Source organism: Lethenteron reissneri, chromosome 41 (genome assembly GCF_015708825.2).
Source record: "Lethenteron reissneri isolate LAM-NWPU_2019-01 chromosome 41, ASM1570882v1, whole genome shotgun sequence".
NCBI classification, from domain to species: domain Eukaryota; kingdom Metazoa; phylum Chordata; class Hyperoartia; order Petromyzontiformes; family Petromyzontidae; genus Lethenteron; species Lethenteron reissneri.
Genome location: NC_083819.1, coordinates 4,330,373 through 4,348,233, shown reverse-complemented (window position 1 = coordinate 4,348,233; position 17,861 = coordinate 4,330,373). Strand labels below are relative to the sequence as shown.

The window sequence follows — 17,861 nt, the reverse complement described above, 5'->3', positions numbered from 1 at the left end:
CACCACCACCACAACCACCACCACCACAACCACCACCACCACCACAACCACCACCACCACCACAACCACCACCACCACTCACTCGACGGCACGTACTCTGACCGTTATGGCCCCACCTACTTCGTAGGTCATCTGCACCCCCCTCCCCTCTCCCCACCTTCGAATGAACAGCCACCACGGTGGCTATGAGATGTTAACTACCTCGCCTGGTACACAGGAGGTCGTGGATTCGATCCCGACCCTGACGCCTGCTGCTGTATATTTGGAGGTTGCGTGTCTCTTGCCCCGTGGTCGCGTGGCATTTTCTCCTCCGTTTTCCCCTCCACAATTTAGAATCAACATACATTTCCACGCGATAAGCCACTTCGTTAAGCAATCATTTGTGGCCAGGTCGCTTCTGAAAAAAAAATTAACCCGTAAAAACAAAGTTTTTCACTATAAATCATTTATATGCGTGGCGGCTAGAGTCCTCTCGTCCTCTGGCTTGAGATGGCTGCCACCTATGGGTCAGATGATTGCCTGCCACCATTAAGCAATTGGTAGTTAAATACAATTAATTTTTTCCTAAAAAGTGTAAAATTTTGGAATTTTTTTCACGAAAATAAATTGTCACGCACAACGAGTCTGTGTGCAAAATGTCAGCTCGATTGGATCACGGGAAGTGGGTTAAAAAACGACCGAAAGATTTGCACAGTCGTAAGCGCGCAAGCAAGCAAGCAAGTGAACTTAATATAAAGGATTTAAAAAAGATATATATATATATATAGCTCAGTGGGCCTTACCAGGTAAAATAAAAATAGTTTCGTTTTTAGTTTGCTTATATTAACAGCAAGTGTCCCATTGTTTGACCCCCCCAACCGCTCCATTCTAGAGACAGCTCCCCAGGGTGGCTGAAGGGGCACTGACGCCCGTGGCATTGAAGTCCGTCGCTTTAAAAAGGCCGCCATCGACCATGTCACCTCTTGCCACCGCCGCAGCCACACCTCGCCATCGCTTCCTTCCGTCTGCCATATCCCGCAGCAAGCTGCGCCGTCGACACCTCCGTGACCTTCAAGACGTCGCCCTGCCAGTCTCATCGCTCTCGTGGAGTTGCACACCGAAGATGTGCATATGCCGCCCCCTCGCTACCACCACCGCCACCACCGCCACCACCACCGCCACCACCACCGCCGCCGCCACTGCCACCGCCACCACCGCCACCACCACCACCACCGCCGCCACCACCACCATCACCACCATCACCACCGCCACTACCGCCGCCACCGCCGCCGCCGCCACCACCACCACCACCACCGCCACCACCGCCGCCACCACCGCCACGACCGCCATATATTAATAGGTGCTGCCCTTGAAATGTGGGGTCGGAGCCAAGGTCGGGTGGTTCAGGATCATTTTAATTCTCAGCTCCAACCTTGTGTCAGGCAGTAGATAACAGCGAGCATGTTCAAATGTCATTCGCCGTGAGTGCATATAAAATACAGGGCGTCCACACGGGCATCAACCACTATGAAACAAAATTATAGACGGCAGTTTGAACTGCATGCGTGAAATGTTAGCAACGTGCCCCTAATGGGTTTGTATCTTTGTGTTAAACCGAACAAGCTTGATTGATCTTCGACGGCACACGCTCGATATAGACCAGATATTTCACTCGTCGCTACCATCTCAAGTGGCAGAACTTTAGCGATTCCAATTCCTTTACGCGGCCAATGACAGTGAATTGTGTGACCAATTCAAACGAGTGGTGTCATCGTGTAATTCACTCGTAGTGGCCGAAAATTAAAAAAACGGGTACGACTAAATATGTGCTTGCTTCCTTAGGTGGTACCAAATTTTGCTCAGGTCCATGTGTAGTGGACGAATGATGATGTGGGACGCCATTGACAAGGTGGCAGAGCCATCCCTATGGTACGGCGAATAGGTCCGACCGCCCCGGGCCCCGCGATTTGGGGGGGGGGGGGCGCGCTTTGACGTCACGGCGTTAGATGTAATAGTTCCGTTTTAGTTTGAAGACATGGGGGGGGGGGGGCACACGGATAGCCCTACATGGTGGAGATGTGAAGGTTTAGAAGGCTTAAGATCTACACGCTATACCAGGGGTCGGCAAAATGTGGCTCTTTAAGGACCGCTTCGTGACATCGTTTATTAAGGACCACCACCGTCTCGTATTCACCACCACAGTGCATTGCGGCTATTGAAATACAGAATTTTTTTCACCGAATTCGAAACAAATGGTTCGTCTTGATGTTCTGGTTTCCGACCCCTGCGCTGAACACCACGTGCATCATTTTGTTCAACGACCTCAAACTGTCGGCTAATTATAATGCTCAAACGCATTGATTGATTGATTGTGGAAGTGAAAACTGGGCTCAGAATCCCAGCGACCGCCAATCCCGAGCTGGCTCGCGTGGATATCGCCGCTCGATTCTCGCTGGGATCTGCCGCTTCTTCCCTGCAGGAAAGTCACTCACGATCCAGAGTGCCACCGGTCCCACCGTGATGTAAATCGGATCATAAATAATAACAACCCTGTGATGCCAACCAGTGTTGCAACTCAGACCCTACACTTGGAAATGACCTCTCCACAAAGTGGTAAGTTAATTCAACAAAAAAAACGCAATGCCTTATAATTGGCTGGCATAATCCCAGACCTTCATTGCGAGAGCAATTTAAAACACCGCTGACTCTTACAGAACTGTATAGTACTTGTGAAATGGCATTTTACACACTCGTATGCGCATATACATATTTACGTTCGATCAGCCGACGAACGTTCCGATTCGATTTTTACTTGAGGTCGTTAGATTATTAAACGCCATCCAATGTCGCGCATGACCGGTGTACAATTATACGTCATTAAGAAAAAAAAAGCTACATCTCACGTTCAGTTTGTGGGGCGTACACCGACAAATTATGAGAGAGGCTTTTGGGGAAATTAACGGGTTTATCTTTCGTACTTTACTCACAAAAGTGTCAACACGCGCACCCACGAGCATACAGACATGTACGAAAGAGGCCACCCTGTGGTTATACAATGCGAGAATGGGATACACAGGGCTTCTCTCGTTCTATGCGGGTTCAGTTTGTGCGATTTCGCATATATGGGATGAACATATTTCTTCAGGGAATTCGCTGCGCGGTTTGAATTCACCCATATGCGGGTTAAATTCACCCATATGCGGTTTTAATTCACCCACATGCGGTTAAAATTCACCCATGTGGTTTAAATTCACCAATATGCGGGTTGAATTCACTCATATGCGGTTTAAATTCACCCATTTGGTTCAAATTCACTTATATGCGGTTTGAATTAACTCATATGCGGTTTGAATTAACCCACGTGGTTTAAATTCACTTATACGTGGTTTGAATTAACCCACGTGGTTTAAATTCACTCATACGCGGTTTGAATTCACCCATGGGATGGGATGAAAATGATCAATTTCGAAGTCACAAAAAAAAGTGTAATTGCATTTCTGTGGTTCCTTTCAAGTGCAATGAAATAATCTCACGGATGTTATATTTCAGCTGGGCCTCGCTCCAACAGTGCTGCAATACACGCGGGGGACGTGAGATTGTCGATTCAAATTCGTGGCCAAGTGCGCCGTGCCGCGCAACTCTGATCAAGACTGCACCCTAGCGCATGTGTTGGCGTACAGCAGCCTCGAGGTTGAAATGTGATTTTCACAAACGATTAAATCTGTGGGCTCCCCACTGCCTCTGTTTTACTCAGCCGTAGCTTTCGTCTCTCTCTCTCTCTGTGTGTGAGACATTTGCATTCAGTGTAATGCACTGCACAGCATTAACACTGCAGCACGCCACTAACAGAGCGTGTGATTATTATTAATCGTGTGGCCAAGCCAATGTGTATAACCGCGTGTATGTATGTAAACTGCGCACGCCTAAACGTCAATGGGACTCATTCGCGTCTGGTACATGCTGCATGTATACCGGTACTTGGCGACGCACAACAAATATCCCCCGTATAGCCTGGGAGGGCTAAGTGCTGTTTAGGAGCACCCATGAAGGCCGGCACGGCACACGAGGGCGTGGGTGGCCAGCACCACGCCCGGCCCCCTTTGTCTTTCCCTAGTGCTGACGTTGACTGCACACCGCACCAGATATTCTCTCATCTGAGGCTCCGCACATGACAAACGTAGAGAGACGCGTGCACGCCTTGTAACAACTTGTGCGATGTAGTGATGTTCGTACCGATGGATGGAGGACACAGAGCCGTGTGCGCCTCACCAGTAACGCGTACATGCATGACCGTTCATTCGTAGATTATTTACAAGACGTATGTACAACATTGCAGACACAATTGAGATACCGCACTTATGTATGTACATGTTGTGTGGCGTGTACACATTACTATATACATTGCCAGGTGTTATATATCTTTAGATTCCATATATATAAAATAAGTTACGTATATTATTCACGTGTGGAGTATATCTTTATATACGTGTGCGCGTGTGCATTTCAGTGAGTGAAATTTCAGCTCAATTTAGTTCAATTGAATGGTAAACCAAAAACAAAACTATTTTAACAATGTTTTAAATCAAAATACTTAATTTTAACTCTCCAAACGTGGTATTTGGGCATGAACCGTGGCCGCGTTGTTCGGCACGATGTCCGACATTTCGCCCCACGTGCCGGAAGCTTCTTCAGGATCTGACGAACACAGCCATACATTCGGCACAACCCGAAAACACATCCGGGGCAACCTGCTGAGTGAATACAATCATAAATTGTAATTACGTAAATGAGACAATTTATCTCTTTTTGTCGCTCAATGTTCTGCGGAGGGCCTTTGCTTTTGTGTATAGCAAAAAAATAAAATAAAAATATACGTTAAAAAAATTGCAAAAAAAAATCCTGAATTTAATGACTATAAAAAGTATCTCAAGATTCTGCTGCATCGGGCAGCGCAAATCTGATTTGAACAGCACGTGAAGACAAACCAAAACCGGTTTAGTAAATTGGAAAGAAAAAAAAAATCACCGATTTGGCGGATTGCGCGGTCGAGTTGCCGTGACGGATCCATCTCCACCGTGACCCCAAATCCGACATTGAAGTTGTAAACCGCGAGATGAAAGCAACACCAGCGCTCGGCGTTTAAATCAAATTCAACATCTTTTGTTCCAAACAGAAATACTGAGATGTCATAATTTGAAGGGGGACACGCCCTCGGTTATTTCATTTGTGGTGACACCGTGGGGAAACACGATAAGCAAAATTTAAAAAAACACACGTCTCTGGTTTATTGAGTTAAAAAGTACGATCGCAATAATTCAAATATAGCAACAACAACAAAACAATGAAAAGCTGACGATGGTATCGAGTCCCACAGTTCGAAACGTAATGAAGCCGAAAAATGACTGAAAGATTATATTGCACCGGTGTTGAATGCATCTTTTTTATTTAATGTGTCCGAGTGCGTGAGCAGCGGCGTAGCTATTGCGAGTGTGTAGGCGGTGCAACTGCGCCAAGGCCCACGGGATGGGAGGGCCCAGGGTTTGAGCTATGAAGAGATCGGGAAGTGGGGGGCGCGGGGGGGGGGGTTCGGCTTATTTCTTGTCTCAGGACCCTTTCCGACCACGCTACACTGCGCGTACACGTTTGTACTCGCGCGCGTGTGCGTGCGTGCGCATATGCGGAGTAATGCATATCTACGGTACGTATTATGTAGTCATTTTGGTGCACGTGTGTTACACGTATTACGTATGCGCGCGCATGTGCAAACAGGTTGTGTCACGTTGAAGCCACGATGGATGGAACGGTTGGAAAGTGCATGGCAACCGCATCCACAACTCGGCCCACGCCACGCACAGGGAGCACAGTGAACTGGTACAAGTTTAGTGCATAGTAAACTTTGGCATGCCGACTTAAAACAAACAAACAAACAATGATACAAACGCGACTGATGGGCCGTGAAACTCCCCCTTATCCGCTACACCGGCGTTCTTCACTCATTTTAAGAGGGGGTATGCGGGGGGGCGGAGGGCACTTTGGCCGATGAGACGTCGTCAGTGTGAGCGAGGGACCGCCGCACCTTTGAAACCATTGGGGGGGTTTGACAGCAGCACGATGACGAGGGGGATGGGGAGCGTTTTCACTCTTTGTGTATTGTCGGGGGCCGCATGAAAGGTCACCACGGGCCGCTAGTGCCCCCCCTCCCCCCGCGGGCCTTGCAATGAAGAACGCTGCACTATCCTATCGCCCGCTATTTCAAATTTTACGCGACCCACTGAATCGACAAGAGAAAATTCTTCATATCCGTATTTTCAGTTCCTTATTCCTGTCAACTGCGCTTTTGCAAGGATAACAGGCGCAAGCCAGGAGTGTCTGCAAAGCCATCGTCCTATCATCCGCACTTCATTGCGTAACTGACCTGGACGTGGCCCAGTGGAACTACGTCATCCTATCCCATTACGTGCGCCCAAGTGAGGATAAGAGGAGCAAGAAAAAAAACGCGGTCATCTTATTATAGGCGAGAGGACGCCTACCGCGGAGATGGAGGAGTGAAATCACATCTCGGGCGCACGGGATGGATTGGCGCACCGCAAGACCACGCGCGAGAGAGATGTCGACGGCTGTGGGGAAGCCTTCATCCAGCGGTGGCTAGATCGTGGCTAAAGGTGATGAACCGAGTCTCCTGGCACTGCTTCGCATTGCCTGCCTACCACCACACGATAACGAGCGGTGTCTTTGTCTTAGCAACAAAAAAAAAAAGACATTTTACTATTGCGACAACCCACGGAGATAAAATGACTGCAGCGGTTTATATTTAACATCAACCTCGCCCCGGTAGGTTAAAGGACTAAAATAATATCCATTAGCCTCAATTGAGTACACGAACGAATCGGTAAATGAGAGCCCGCAGCACAATAGCACCAAACCGATGGATACGTAATATGTACAATAACATAAACAACATCCACGAAGTTCCGTTGAAATCAAGTCCCCGTGTATTTTCACCAGGCTGCAGTAACGATGACTGGCTAGCAAAACGGGCCGTTGCGTCCGGTGCAGGATGTTGAGATCGGAGGATGGAAAAGAGAAAAAAAGTGATCGACCGAGACGCCGTTAATTAACACCGAATCTGTACGAACGGCGTGGCGAGATGGAGTTGACGTTTACGCTAAGGCCACACAGGGCAAATGATCCACACGCACACACACACATTCTCACTTATCTTGCTATAAATGATAATACATGGTACTGTGATACGATTATTAACAACACTAGCGATTGTAATTTTGGGGTTGTGTTTGTTGTTGTTTTTACCCACAGATGATTGAGTCTAGGTAGGCTGGGTCAGTATCCGGTGAGATCTTCAACACTCATGCAGCTTGCCCTTAATTCACATACGGCCTTTCACGCAGTCCCAATTAAAGCAACTTTCGGCATTTACTGATATAAATTCAGGTGAACGACATCCACCATTCATTGAATGTACACTTGCACACGGGCGCGCGTGCACGCACTCACAGCCGCTCTCGTACACGAATATTAACTATGCACAGGTCACGTACAAGTACACAACATTGCCATTGACTTATTGACACGTGCCTCAAGCCAACCGCCGCGTAAAGCTGCCCACATTTCTGGGAGCCTTCTCCACTCTCACGCCCCGCCTCCTTTTACATAGCCACGCCCACCCAACCACTAGCCCCGCTCACAGCAAATGGCCCTAGCCCCACTCTGACGTTGGCCCTGCCCACTGCTTGGGATAGCCCCGCCCACTACCCAGGTAGCCCCACCCACTCCACATGTAGCTCTGCCCTTCGCCCTAAATCATGAGTAAGGAGCACAATGTCCCCAAATGTTAAACCGGGGTACAAAATCCCGATTTTCATTAAAGCTTAGAGAACACCTGCACACACTTTCTGAAACCACTGAAACTATCCCCGCCGAACTGGGACGTTTGGTAGCGTTACCGCTGCGCCTCATTGAGTCGTATGTACACGGGTCCATTGGACGAAGGGACTACGATATTTTACACGGCCGAGCTTAACCCTCCGCGCTTCGCGACGGCGGCGGTCGCATCGGCAGCAACGTGCTGCATCTCCACGCAGCTGCGTCTCCACGCAGCTGCGTCTTGCCATCAAGAAATGGCTGCAGCAGCAGCAGGAGCAGCAGCATCACCACAGGCACATACATCGGGGGACCGACGATTCTTATCCAAACTTCAGACCACGAACAACCCCTTTTCCCACAGCGCAAACCCGAGCCAGCCCGGCACGGCGCAGGAGCCGCCCGGTTGTTATCCACTGCAGAAGCCGAGCCCGTTCCGCCTGTCGTGACGCGCACCGATCGACCCGCGGCCGCGTGGGCGACGACGTGGTGACGCCGTTGTCCTCACGGCGTACTGACCGACGTCACACACGATACAGATGCGTCGTCAGCCCTGCCCCCACCCCCCCCTATTGGCACTGAGCCAAAGATTCAGAATGTCTTGTGAGGCCACAGCTTCAGGGTTTGTGTTCTGGCTCGGCTCCAGCAAAATAGCCGGTGGGCGCAAAACCATCCGTTACACTGCCGAGGGCTTTGTGGCTCGGGTGGCGTTCAGAAGGTGCCAACGGAAAAGGGGTAAAAGCATGGGCCAGCCTAGGCCGTGCACAGGCCGTACGTACCCAGGCCGTGCGTTGGCCATATGTACCCAGGCCGTACATAATTATGCTGTGGCCCACATCCGTGCAATTCATTAACTTACTTTCCCCCAAGCGGAAATTTTACGCGGAAAAGAATTGGGGCAGAGGCCGATGTCGGCGCGCAATCGCGACGACGGGCGAGAGCTCGCCCCCTCGCGAGGCCAGTGGGTGTGGGATGAATTTCTCGCATTCGAGAAGTGACCTTGACATAGTTGGGATGGACAGCAGTGACACTCGCCAGCCAAACACGGCAGGCACCTCTGTAACAATGCCAAAGATTTAGCCATTGAAGCCTCCGTGAGTTTCAGGGCTTGTTTAGGTGGGACGCTGCTGCATTATTGTGTGTTTGGCTTCACGTGGCAGAAAACCAGCGTATCCAGAGGAAAACCCACCAAGCGTGCTCAGTGGCGACACTCAATACTGCCACCTCCTGGCCACTTTGCAGCCTGAGCCTACAACACCTGGCAAGCCCCTGGTGGTCACTGCTCCCCGTGCTCACCAGGCTCGAACCTGCTCGAGCTTCTGCGATCGGTGCAACGTCCGTAGGCATCGCTACACGTCAGTCCGCGCGGCTCGTGAAATCGCGGAGAGTTTCGCTTCACCTGCGATCGCAAACCTCCGTAACCGCCGAGTCTTACCGTAAACAGCGGACCCGTTCATCCCGCCGCCAATTCAAGGGCTTTCGAAAGCAGGCTCATTGGCAAAACGACACCCGCCAGAGCCGCGACCTGAGCACGCATTTGCCGCGGCAGCCCTTCGACGGAGGGTTGAACCGAACCCATCGATCAGGAGCCAAGACACTTCGATCGGCGTCAGCCAAAAATTTATCCATCGAGCGCCGCACGGAACCCACAAACACGCGTGTGCCGCGCTCCGGTAAGGATGGCATAAGCGCCGCCGCTCCTTTTTTCTCTCCTTCCCCGCGGCGGTGGGCCCCCAGGGAGCGGCGGGGGCAGCTTCGCACCCCGTCTTCCGAGCTCCCCCATCGCCCAACGATCATTGGCACTTCCACACGAACACGCTGCGTGGAGAGAGAGAGACAGAGGACGAGGGGTGGGGGGGGGGAAATGGGCACGCAGGATTCATATTCTTAGGTTTTTTCGGTAAAGTCACGTAGGTAAAAAAAAAGGCACGCAGGATGTCTCGGAACTCGTCCACGCCACGCCGGAGATGAACTGCTTTCCATGGCTGAGTGAATGTGTGCGGAATCCGCGGGAAAACCGAATCAGGTCCAGTGAATAGTTTTAATAATAATGAAAAAATATATGTACATGATTACATTTCAGCAAATTGTCAGTCCACTGCTGGATGACAGCCTCTATGCTCCATGCGGGTCATGGGAGTTGTTTGACCATACCTCACCACGCTGGTCAGTGCGGGTTGGTGATGGGTAGTGGGTGGGTGGGGGGTGGGGGCAGGAACTGCTCAGGTATCACTCGCACACTGATGTGAACTGTGACCCGGGATCCAACTCAGGTTGGCGGTTTCATAACGCAGTGCGGAAAACACTGCCATTGCTCCACCTCCGTGTAATAATAAAAACAACCTGCATTTTATAAAGTGCCTTTCATGTTGAAGCATCTCAAAGCGCTGCACATAAAAATAAAACTACACTCACAAGTAACGATGAAATCTAAGCGAAATAGAAAGCTGATAATAACAATATCAATGACTACTTTGAATACGAAGAAATAAGGGTACTTCTGTACACAAAGGCTAGCACCTGAATCCAGTGAATTAAACCCTCAATAATCCTATCCCGCAGCTATAGCGTACAGGACACGCGCGGCGGTGCGTGTCGAACCCATCACTTTGCAGGCAGAGGTCGGCGGATCACTGGACTGTTGTAAAACTCCCAAGAGCATTGTGCTGCGAGTGAGATAGCCTGGAGATGGCAGTACAGCAAGTGGGGTGATCATCGCACTGCGCTATGAGACCCGGCAATCCCACTTCCCAGTCCCGCTTAACATCAGCGGATAAGTGGTGATATCTTAATTAACTCGAATCAAGGCCATCCCTAGGTCAACTCAGCCTTAAGTGAGTAGCTGGTGCGGTGTGTGAACATCGGCAGGCGTGGTGCTGGGCACACCACCCACTCATGCTCCAGGGCCCTGCGAGTGTGGCCACAAATCTCAAACCATCGGCCAGGGGGAATGGACGAGATCCGCTCTGCTTCGCAGCAGTCAAGTGGAGTGGATAACAAATCTACAGCGACGTCTTTAATCTGCTGTTGTCAATCCACACGGAGGTAGTACAGAATGCTCCGGACCGGCGTGAATAGGTGGCGAGTCGGCTCGGTGCTCGGGGAAGGGGGGTTATTTTTTATTTTTGTGGACGAGGGTACCTGCTGTCCTGGCCTCCTGCCGTGAGCAGGAATCGATCTCCCTGGGAGAAGCGCACGGCCGTCACGTGCAGCGAGTGGCCGGTAAACCGCTTGTGTTTCGTCTGCACACGGAGACAGCGGCATGGCGACCTCGCGTAACCGCGCCGTCGGTGGTTTCAACGAGCCGATAATTGGATGCTGACGTACGACCGCGTGGGTTGTCGCGTTCGTGCTGCCGCGCGGCGGCTCTCTACGACGCAGCGGCTTTTACCCGAACACGCTCCCGGCACGCGGACGTGAGCCACGTGGGTTCGGCGCGAACATTGCGAGGTTCCCCGATGATCCCGTTCGACGTCGTCCCGCTCTGGACGAGAACGCGAGCCCGGCACGCGCGGCCAGGAAGAAACGTCGGGACAAAGTCGCGCGGAGCGAACACGAGCGCGCGGGGGACGGCAGGGGGGCGGGTGGGGTGGGGGCGTGACGCGACGCGGGAGCTCACGAATCGCTCTTGGCACGGGAAGTCGAAGAGTTTGACGAGGCCGAAGTCGTCGCCGGTGGCGACGGTGAGGCCCGAGTGGGAGACGCTCGCGCAGTTCACGTTGCACTTCTCGGCGTTGCGCGGCCAAATTCCGAGCACCTCCTCACCCTGTGTGCTGCTCGGTCATCGCACGCAGACAAAGACGAAGGATTTCCCCCCCCACCCCCCCCCACCATGTAGCCTAAAACTAATTTCTTTAGAACTGCTTTTGTTGTGTTTAGTGTTGTTGTCTTTCCCCGCACCGCCCCCGCACCACCGATAAGTGCGGTTGGCTACATACGGTGCGAAAGAAGTTTAACATGCGTACCTAATTAGGCATTTGTCTCCCCAGCGGCGATGTTTACACACCGCACCGGGTACTTATTTGAGGCTGAGTCTACCTAAGGAAGGCCCATGACCGGTTCAGATAGACCCAAATCGAATTCGGGGTGCCGGTTTCAAAGTGCAGCGCGCAAACCGCTACACCACCGCTCCCCACACACACACAGACACACACACAGACACACACAGACACACGCACACACACACACAGACACACACACACAGACACCCACACGGACACACAGACACACACACAGACACACACATAGACACACGCACACACACACGCACACACACAGACACACACACAGACACACACACAGACACACACACACACACAGACACGCACACAGACACACACACATAGACACACACACACACAGACACACACACAGACACACACACGTACCAGGTCCAGGACGCCCAGGTGATGCGGTCGACTACGGTCTGCTCTGGCACGGGTTTCCCCGTCGGCACCTCGTACACGACGCGCCGGTACGCGCCCGTCGAGACCTGGTGCAGCGTGCCCACGGCGGGGGGCGGGGGGGGGGCGGGGGGGGGGCGGGGGGCGCAACGCTGCGGCACACCGTCAACACGCGGGGCGTCGGGACAACTCAACGGCGCCGCCATCGACCGTCGGGGCCGAGTTGACCTAGGGGACTGAGCGAGCTACGAGCCGCCCCCAGCGGACTTGCGCATGTCCGTTGAACTTGTGGGGAGCGGTGGTGTAGCGGTTAGCGCACTGCGCTTTGAAACCGGCGACCCGAATTCGATTCCCGCTCACGGCCAGCACCGGTGGCGAGTATTTGAACCGGTCCTGGGCCTCCCCTAGGTCGACTCAGCCTCAAATGTGTATCTGGTGCGGTGTGTAAACATCGCCGCTAGGAACACAAAGGCGGCCGGGGCGTGGTGCTGGCCACCCAACCCTTCGTGTACCGTGGCCGGCCTTCGTAAGGCGCTCGCTTAACAGCGCTCGCCCCAACATTCTGCTCATGTACGTACGTTGAGCTTCTTTCGCACCGTACGTAGCCAACCAACCGCGCCAATCACAGTCCCCCCCCCTCCCCGGCCTCCCCGCGGAGCCGGGGGGGGGGGGGCCGCGCGGAGCTCACCTGGATGTAGCGGCCGTCGGCGGAGAAGTCGAGCTGGATGACGAAGCTGGGCACGTCGCGGCAGTAGCCGACGCGCGCCAGCGAGGGGCCCTGGGAGAGGTCGTAGAAGTCGACGGCGCAGTCGCACGAACCGACGGCCAGGTAGCGCGAGTCGGGGCTGAACCTGGCTCCGCGCTCACGCAGACGCACACGCGCAGGCTAAGGCGACGTTACGGGCGGCTAGGGCTCGTGCCGTTTACGTGAGCCGGTGCAGCGCTGGGCCGGCGGTGGGGCCGGCACCACGCCAAGGCCGACCGCCTCCCCCCAAAAAAGCGGTTCAGACATTCGCTACCGACGTTGGCCGCGGCCGGGAACGGGAGCCAGGCGTGTGCGCAGCGCGCCGAACCGTTGCGTGGAACCGCTCCCCGGCTCGACCCACGCTCCCCGGCTCGACCCACGCTCCCCGGCTCGACCCACGCTCCCCGGCTCGACCCACGCTCCCCGGCTCGCTCACCTGATGTCCTGCACGGCCGACTTGCGGTCGCGCTTCTTGCCCCACACCTTCATGGAGGCCACCACCAGGAGGATGAACTCGCCATTCTCCAGGCCGATGGCCACCATGTCGCCGTCGGGGCTGTACGCCGCCGAGCGCGCCGCCTGCCCGAGGCTCACCTTGTTGACGGGGCGCTGGGGGCGACGAGGGGGGGTGGGGGTGGCGGCGGTGGGAGAGAGGTTTTTGGGAGTTAGTGGAGTCAGTGGCACGACTATCGAGTGTGCAGGCGGTATGACTGCACCGAGACCCGCGGGTTGGAGGAGGCCAGGCGCCAGGCTAAGGAGAGGGGGAAATTGAACAGGGGACGTCGCTCTCATCGACTGTAGAGCTCCAACGGTGTCAGGGATCGGAAGCCGAGTTCTGTGTTTGACCCGTGTAATTGTTATTAGAGTCGCATCGTCGCGTAAGTGAAATGCCAATGTGCGTCGTACGCGTCCTGCCGGTCTCGTGAAACCCGAATCGGTGTCTACGGTCTCCATTCTGCTCGCAGCCGATCCGACAGCCACGTCAGAGTATCAATTCATCGATGGTTAATCGGCGTGTCGATTCATTAGCCAGCCAAGTCATCCAACTGGTGAGTGGAGCGTCGTGTGAAACGCCACCCCCCCCGTTTTGTTCGATTGGCAAACGTCTGCATGATCGGTGGACGATTCGCTCCGAGCCCGCTCCGATCGTATATTAGTACCCACCCCGTGCTGTGCGTGTGCCCCCAACCTCCCCCCCACCCCCCCGGGGCACCCACCGCACCTTGTCCGCAATGTCCCACATGCGCACGGTGCCGTCGTCGCTGGCCGACACGGCGGCGTCGCGCGACGGGTGGGCCGCCAGCCCCCAGATGGGGCCGCGCGTGTGCCCGCTCATCAGGATGTTGGAGGCCGCGTTCTTCTCGCCGACCTCGATGATGTCACCGTCGCGCGTGCCCACCAGGATCTTGCCCTGAGCACGCACGCGGGCACGCGGGGCAAGGCGAGGATCGCGGGTGTGGCCTCGCGTCGACCGCTGGGGCGAGCGTTGCGAGCTCACGTAGGCTGGCGTGGCACCGCGAAAGAGTACGTGGTTTTGGGGTATTTACCCAATTTTTTATGGTTTTGCGGTATTTTTTAAGTTTTTTATTTTTATTTATAGTTTTTTTTTCGTTTTATTTATTTTTTTCGTGTTTTTTTGGTATTTTTCGGTTTTTAGTGGTTTTGGGGTAATTTTTTCAGTTGTTAGTGGTTTTGGGGTATTTACCCAATTTTTTATGGATTTGCGGTATTTTTTCAGTTTTTTATTTTTATTGATAGTTTTTTCGTTTTATTTCGTTTTTTCGTGCTCGGCCGAGCTTTAAACACCCGCGCGGTGACGTTCACGCACCACACCGGAAACTCATTTCAGGGCGAGCCGACCTAGGCCTGGGCCCAGGACTGGTTTTCGGATATCGCTCGCCGCTGATTTTGGCCACGGCCAGTAGTCGAATTCAGGCCTCTGGTTTTGTAGCACAGTGCGCTAACCACTATACCACCGCTCAAAAAAAGAGTCGAAGTTCCCCCCTTATAGCTGTGTAGACGATTAGGGCAGGTGCTGTTAGCGAGCACCTAGTGAGGCTCCCTATACGCATACATACATATACACCAACAAAACACACACACACAGAGGCACGCGTAAATCTAGAGGCCTGATCGTCAAAAAGAGGCTATTGTTGGGAGATTTCCGATTGGCGATGAAATCGGGAACGTTGTTACCTTTCCCCGGCAGACGGAGCGTACGCAGTCCAGGAGCTGCCCAGTCTCCAGCTGGAAGGCTCGGCAGCGTTTCATCTCCTGGTCCCACAGCTTGACGGCGCCGCCCTCTTTGCTCCTTGATGGAGGGGGGCGACAGGCGACGGGGCCAGAGTCGGGGATGGACGCGAGAGGACGGGCGACGGGGCCGAACCACGGAACGGACCGACGCGTCGGGAGCGGTGGGAGACCGGAGGCACGGACCGACGGGGGTTCGTGCCGGCTGGTGGACCGGCCTGTAGGCCGAGCGGACCGTCGCACTATCGACTCACGGGCGCTCCTTCCCCCCGGTGACGATGAGGCCGTCCTTGAGCGTCGTGTACATGGAGAACACGGGGCCCGTGTGCGCGCGTGCCACCAGGCGCACCAGCACGTGCTCGCGCCACACGTACACGTCGCCGCTCAGCGAGCCCGTGAACGTCAGGCTGTTCTGCGGGTCACGGGGGGGTGGAGGGAATGTGGAGCAATTGGAGAGAGATTGGGATGAGGTAGAGTGGGAGGTGTGTGGAGGAGAGGGATGGGTAAGAAAGAGGGTGGGATGTGGGGGTCAGGCACAGAGAGGCGTTACTGTTATCATCAGCGGTTGGACAGGAGATGAAACACCGTTGACGCACAACTGAAAGTTCCTTTGGAAGTGAAACTCGAGCACGGAGATCGAATCGACCGCATTGTGCCCCCGCCCTCCCCTCCCCATCATCTGCACCATTTAACATCACCGATGTTAGGTCATTTGTCCGGGAGACATGCTTTGGGTTTAGTTGTGTGGCCCCAGTTAAGATTTATCAAATGTAAAAAACCTTGCCCAACGCAGCTGTATTGATCGCGCGTTTTGGCTCTACGCGTTTGATTTGCGACTGTGCTAAGACCACCACCTCTGCACTTGAGAACGCGGTTTAATCACGGGACACTCACACCCGGAATTTAAACTCAGGATCTCAGCGGTGCTGGCTCAGTGTCTCTGACACGGCCATTAGGAACGTGCTGAGCCACCGAGCCACCCTGAAGTGAATTATATTACCTAACTCTCCATGGTAAGTCACCCTGATGTGATCTTTGACATGTCAAGATTACATTTTCCTGCATGCCCCAAAATAACCATTCCACGATTACGAACTCCCCGTGCTTCATCATCGACCTCACAGTCACTGACCCCCCCCACCATCCCCCCACCCCCCCACGACCCCCACCATGCCCCAACCCCCCCCCACCACCCCCCTACCCCCAACACGCCCCCACCACCCCTCCCCACCCACCACCCCTCCACCAACCCTCCCACCCCTCCACCAACCCCCCCACCCCTCCACCACCCCCCCCACCACACCTCCACCACCCCCACCACCACGCCTACACCACCCCCCCCAACCCCCCCACCACCCCCACCATGCCTCCACCACCCCCCCACCATCCCCACCACCCCCCCACCACCCCCCCCACCACGCCTCAACCACCCCCACCACCACGCCTACACCGCCCCCCCACCGCCGGTAATCCCCACGGCGGCTGTCGTTGCACTCACAGCCCCAAAGGCGAGCGACAGCATCGTCTGCACGCGGGCGCCCTCGACGGGCCCCAGGACGCCCTTCTTGGCGAGCAGGACCCCGCCCGCCAGCGTCCAGAACTTGACGCTCTTGACGCCGGCGGTGACGAGTTGCGAGTCCGAGTCCGGGCGGAACTCGGCGGCGAACACCCGCTCGCTGTGACCCCCTCGGCTCGACACTCGCGCGCCTAGCGGATAGGTGAGATACAAAATTGTTTAGTTTGACGTGTGTGTGTGTATGTATTTGTTTACCCTTTCTATACTTTGCACTGCTATCTCGTTTGTTGCTGTGACGTTCTGATGCAGTGCCCCCCAACTGGACATCTGTGAACATGAGCTTCATAGTTCGTTGGATTCCTCCAGTATAAATAAAGATTCTGATTCTGCTACAGGAGGTCGTGGGGTCGTTCCCGTCCCTGACGCCTGCTGTATATTTGGAGTTTGCGTGTCTCTCTTCCCGCGCTTGGAGTATTTGGCTGCTATAAATTTCCACGCGATGAGCCACTTTGTTGAGCTATCATTTGTGGCCAGGTCGTTTCTGAAAAAGAGCTACAGTTTAGTAGTAGCTTGAGTGTGCCAACCGTGCTAATCAGAGTTGCGGTTGTAGCGTATCGATTGCACGTGTTTGTAGCGTATCGAGGTGTGATTGTAGCGTATCGATCGCCCGCGTGAGGTGTGTGTGTGGGGGGGGGGGGGTGTCTCTCACCCTCCTGCCAGCGCCACACGGTGAGCGTGTGCTCGGGGTCGGCGCCGACGCTGACGAGGAGCCGCCCCGTGGCGCTGAACCCCACGCCGCAGACGGCACGCGCGTGGCCGCAGCGCAGCACGGCCAGCGTCTGCTTGGAGGTGGCGTCCCACACGTGCACACTCGGCACGGCACCTGCACGCACGCACGCGCGCACGAGCTTACACACGTGCGCACGCGTGTCTTCACGTACGTTGAACTTCCTTTGCGCCGTACGCCACCGACCGTGCCAATCGGAGGTGCGGGGGAAGGACAACGAACTCTACAAAAAGCAGTTCTAAGTAAATTGTAGTTTTTAATTTAGATTTAAAAGTGCACAGCTCTAGTAGCTTCCGAATG

At 54.3% G+C, this 17,861-nt stretch overlaps 1 protein-coding gene across 1 annotated transcript in view; it reads right to left on the bottom strand.

Annotated features, from left to right (window-relative positions):
- Window positions 1-1,373: 1,373 nt before the first annotated feature.
- The window catches only part of EML6 (EMAP like 6), a 198,689-nt gene continuing 182,201 nt past the window's right edge, over window positions 1,374-17,861 (bottom strand). The window contains exons 33-43 of the mRNA XM_061568264.1: window positions 17,484-17,657; window positions 16,757-16,965; window positions 15,513-15,670; window positions 15,205-15,319; window positions 14,231-14,419; window positions 13,445-13,617; window positions 12,952-13,114; window positions 12,249-12,352; window positions 11,480-11,633; window positions 11,002-11,102; window positions 1,374-9,678 (exon numbers count right to left, since the gene is read on the bottom strand). Coding sequence (XP_061424248.1) covers window positions 9,654-9,678; window positions 11,002-11,102; window positions 11,480-11,633; window positions 12,249-12,352; window positions 12,952-13,114; window positions 13,445-13,617; window positions 14,231-14,419; window positions 15,205-15,319; window positions 15,513-15,670; window positions 16,757-16,965; window positions 17,484-17,657 — 1,565 coding nt within the window. The 3' untranslated portion in view covers window positions 1,374-9,653. The remainder of the gene's footprint in view (window positions 9,679-11,001; window positions 11,103-11,479; window positions 11,634-12,248; window positions 12,353-12,951; window positions 13,115-13,444; window positions 13,618-14,230; window positions 14,420-15,204; window positions 15,320-15,512; window positions 15,671-16,756; window positions 16,966-17,483; window positions 17,658-17,861) is intronic.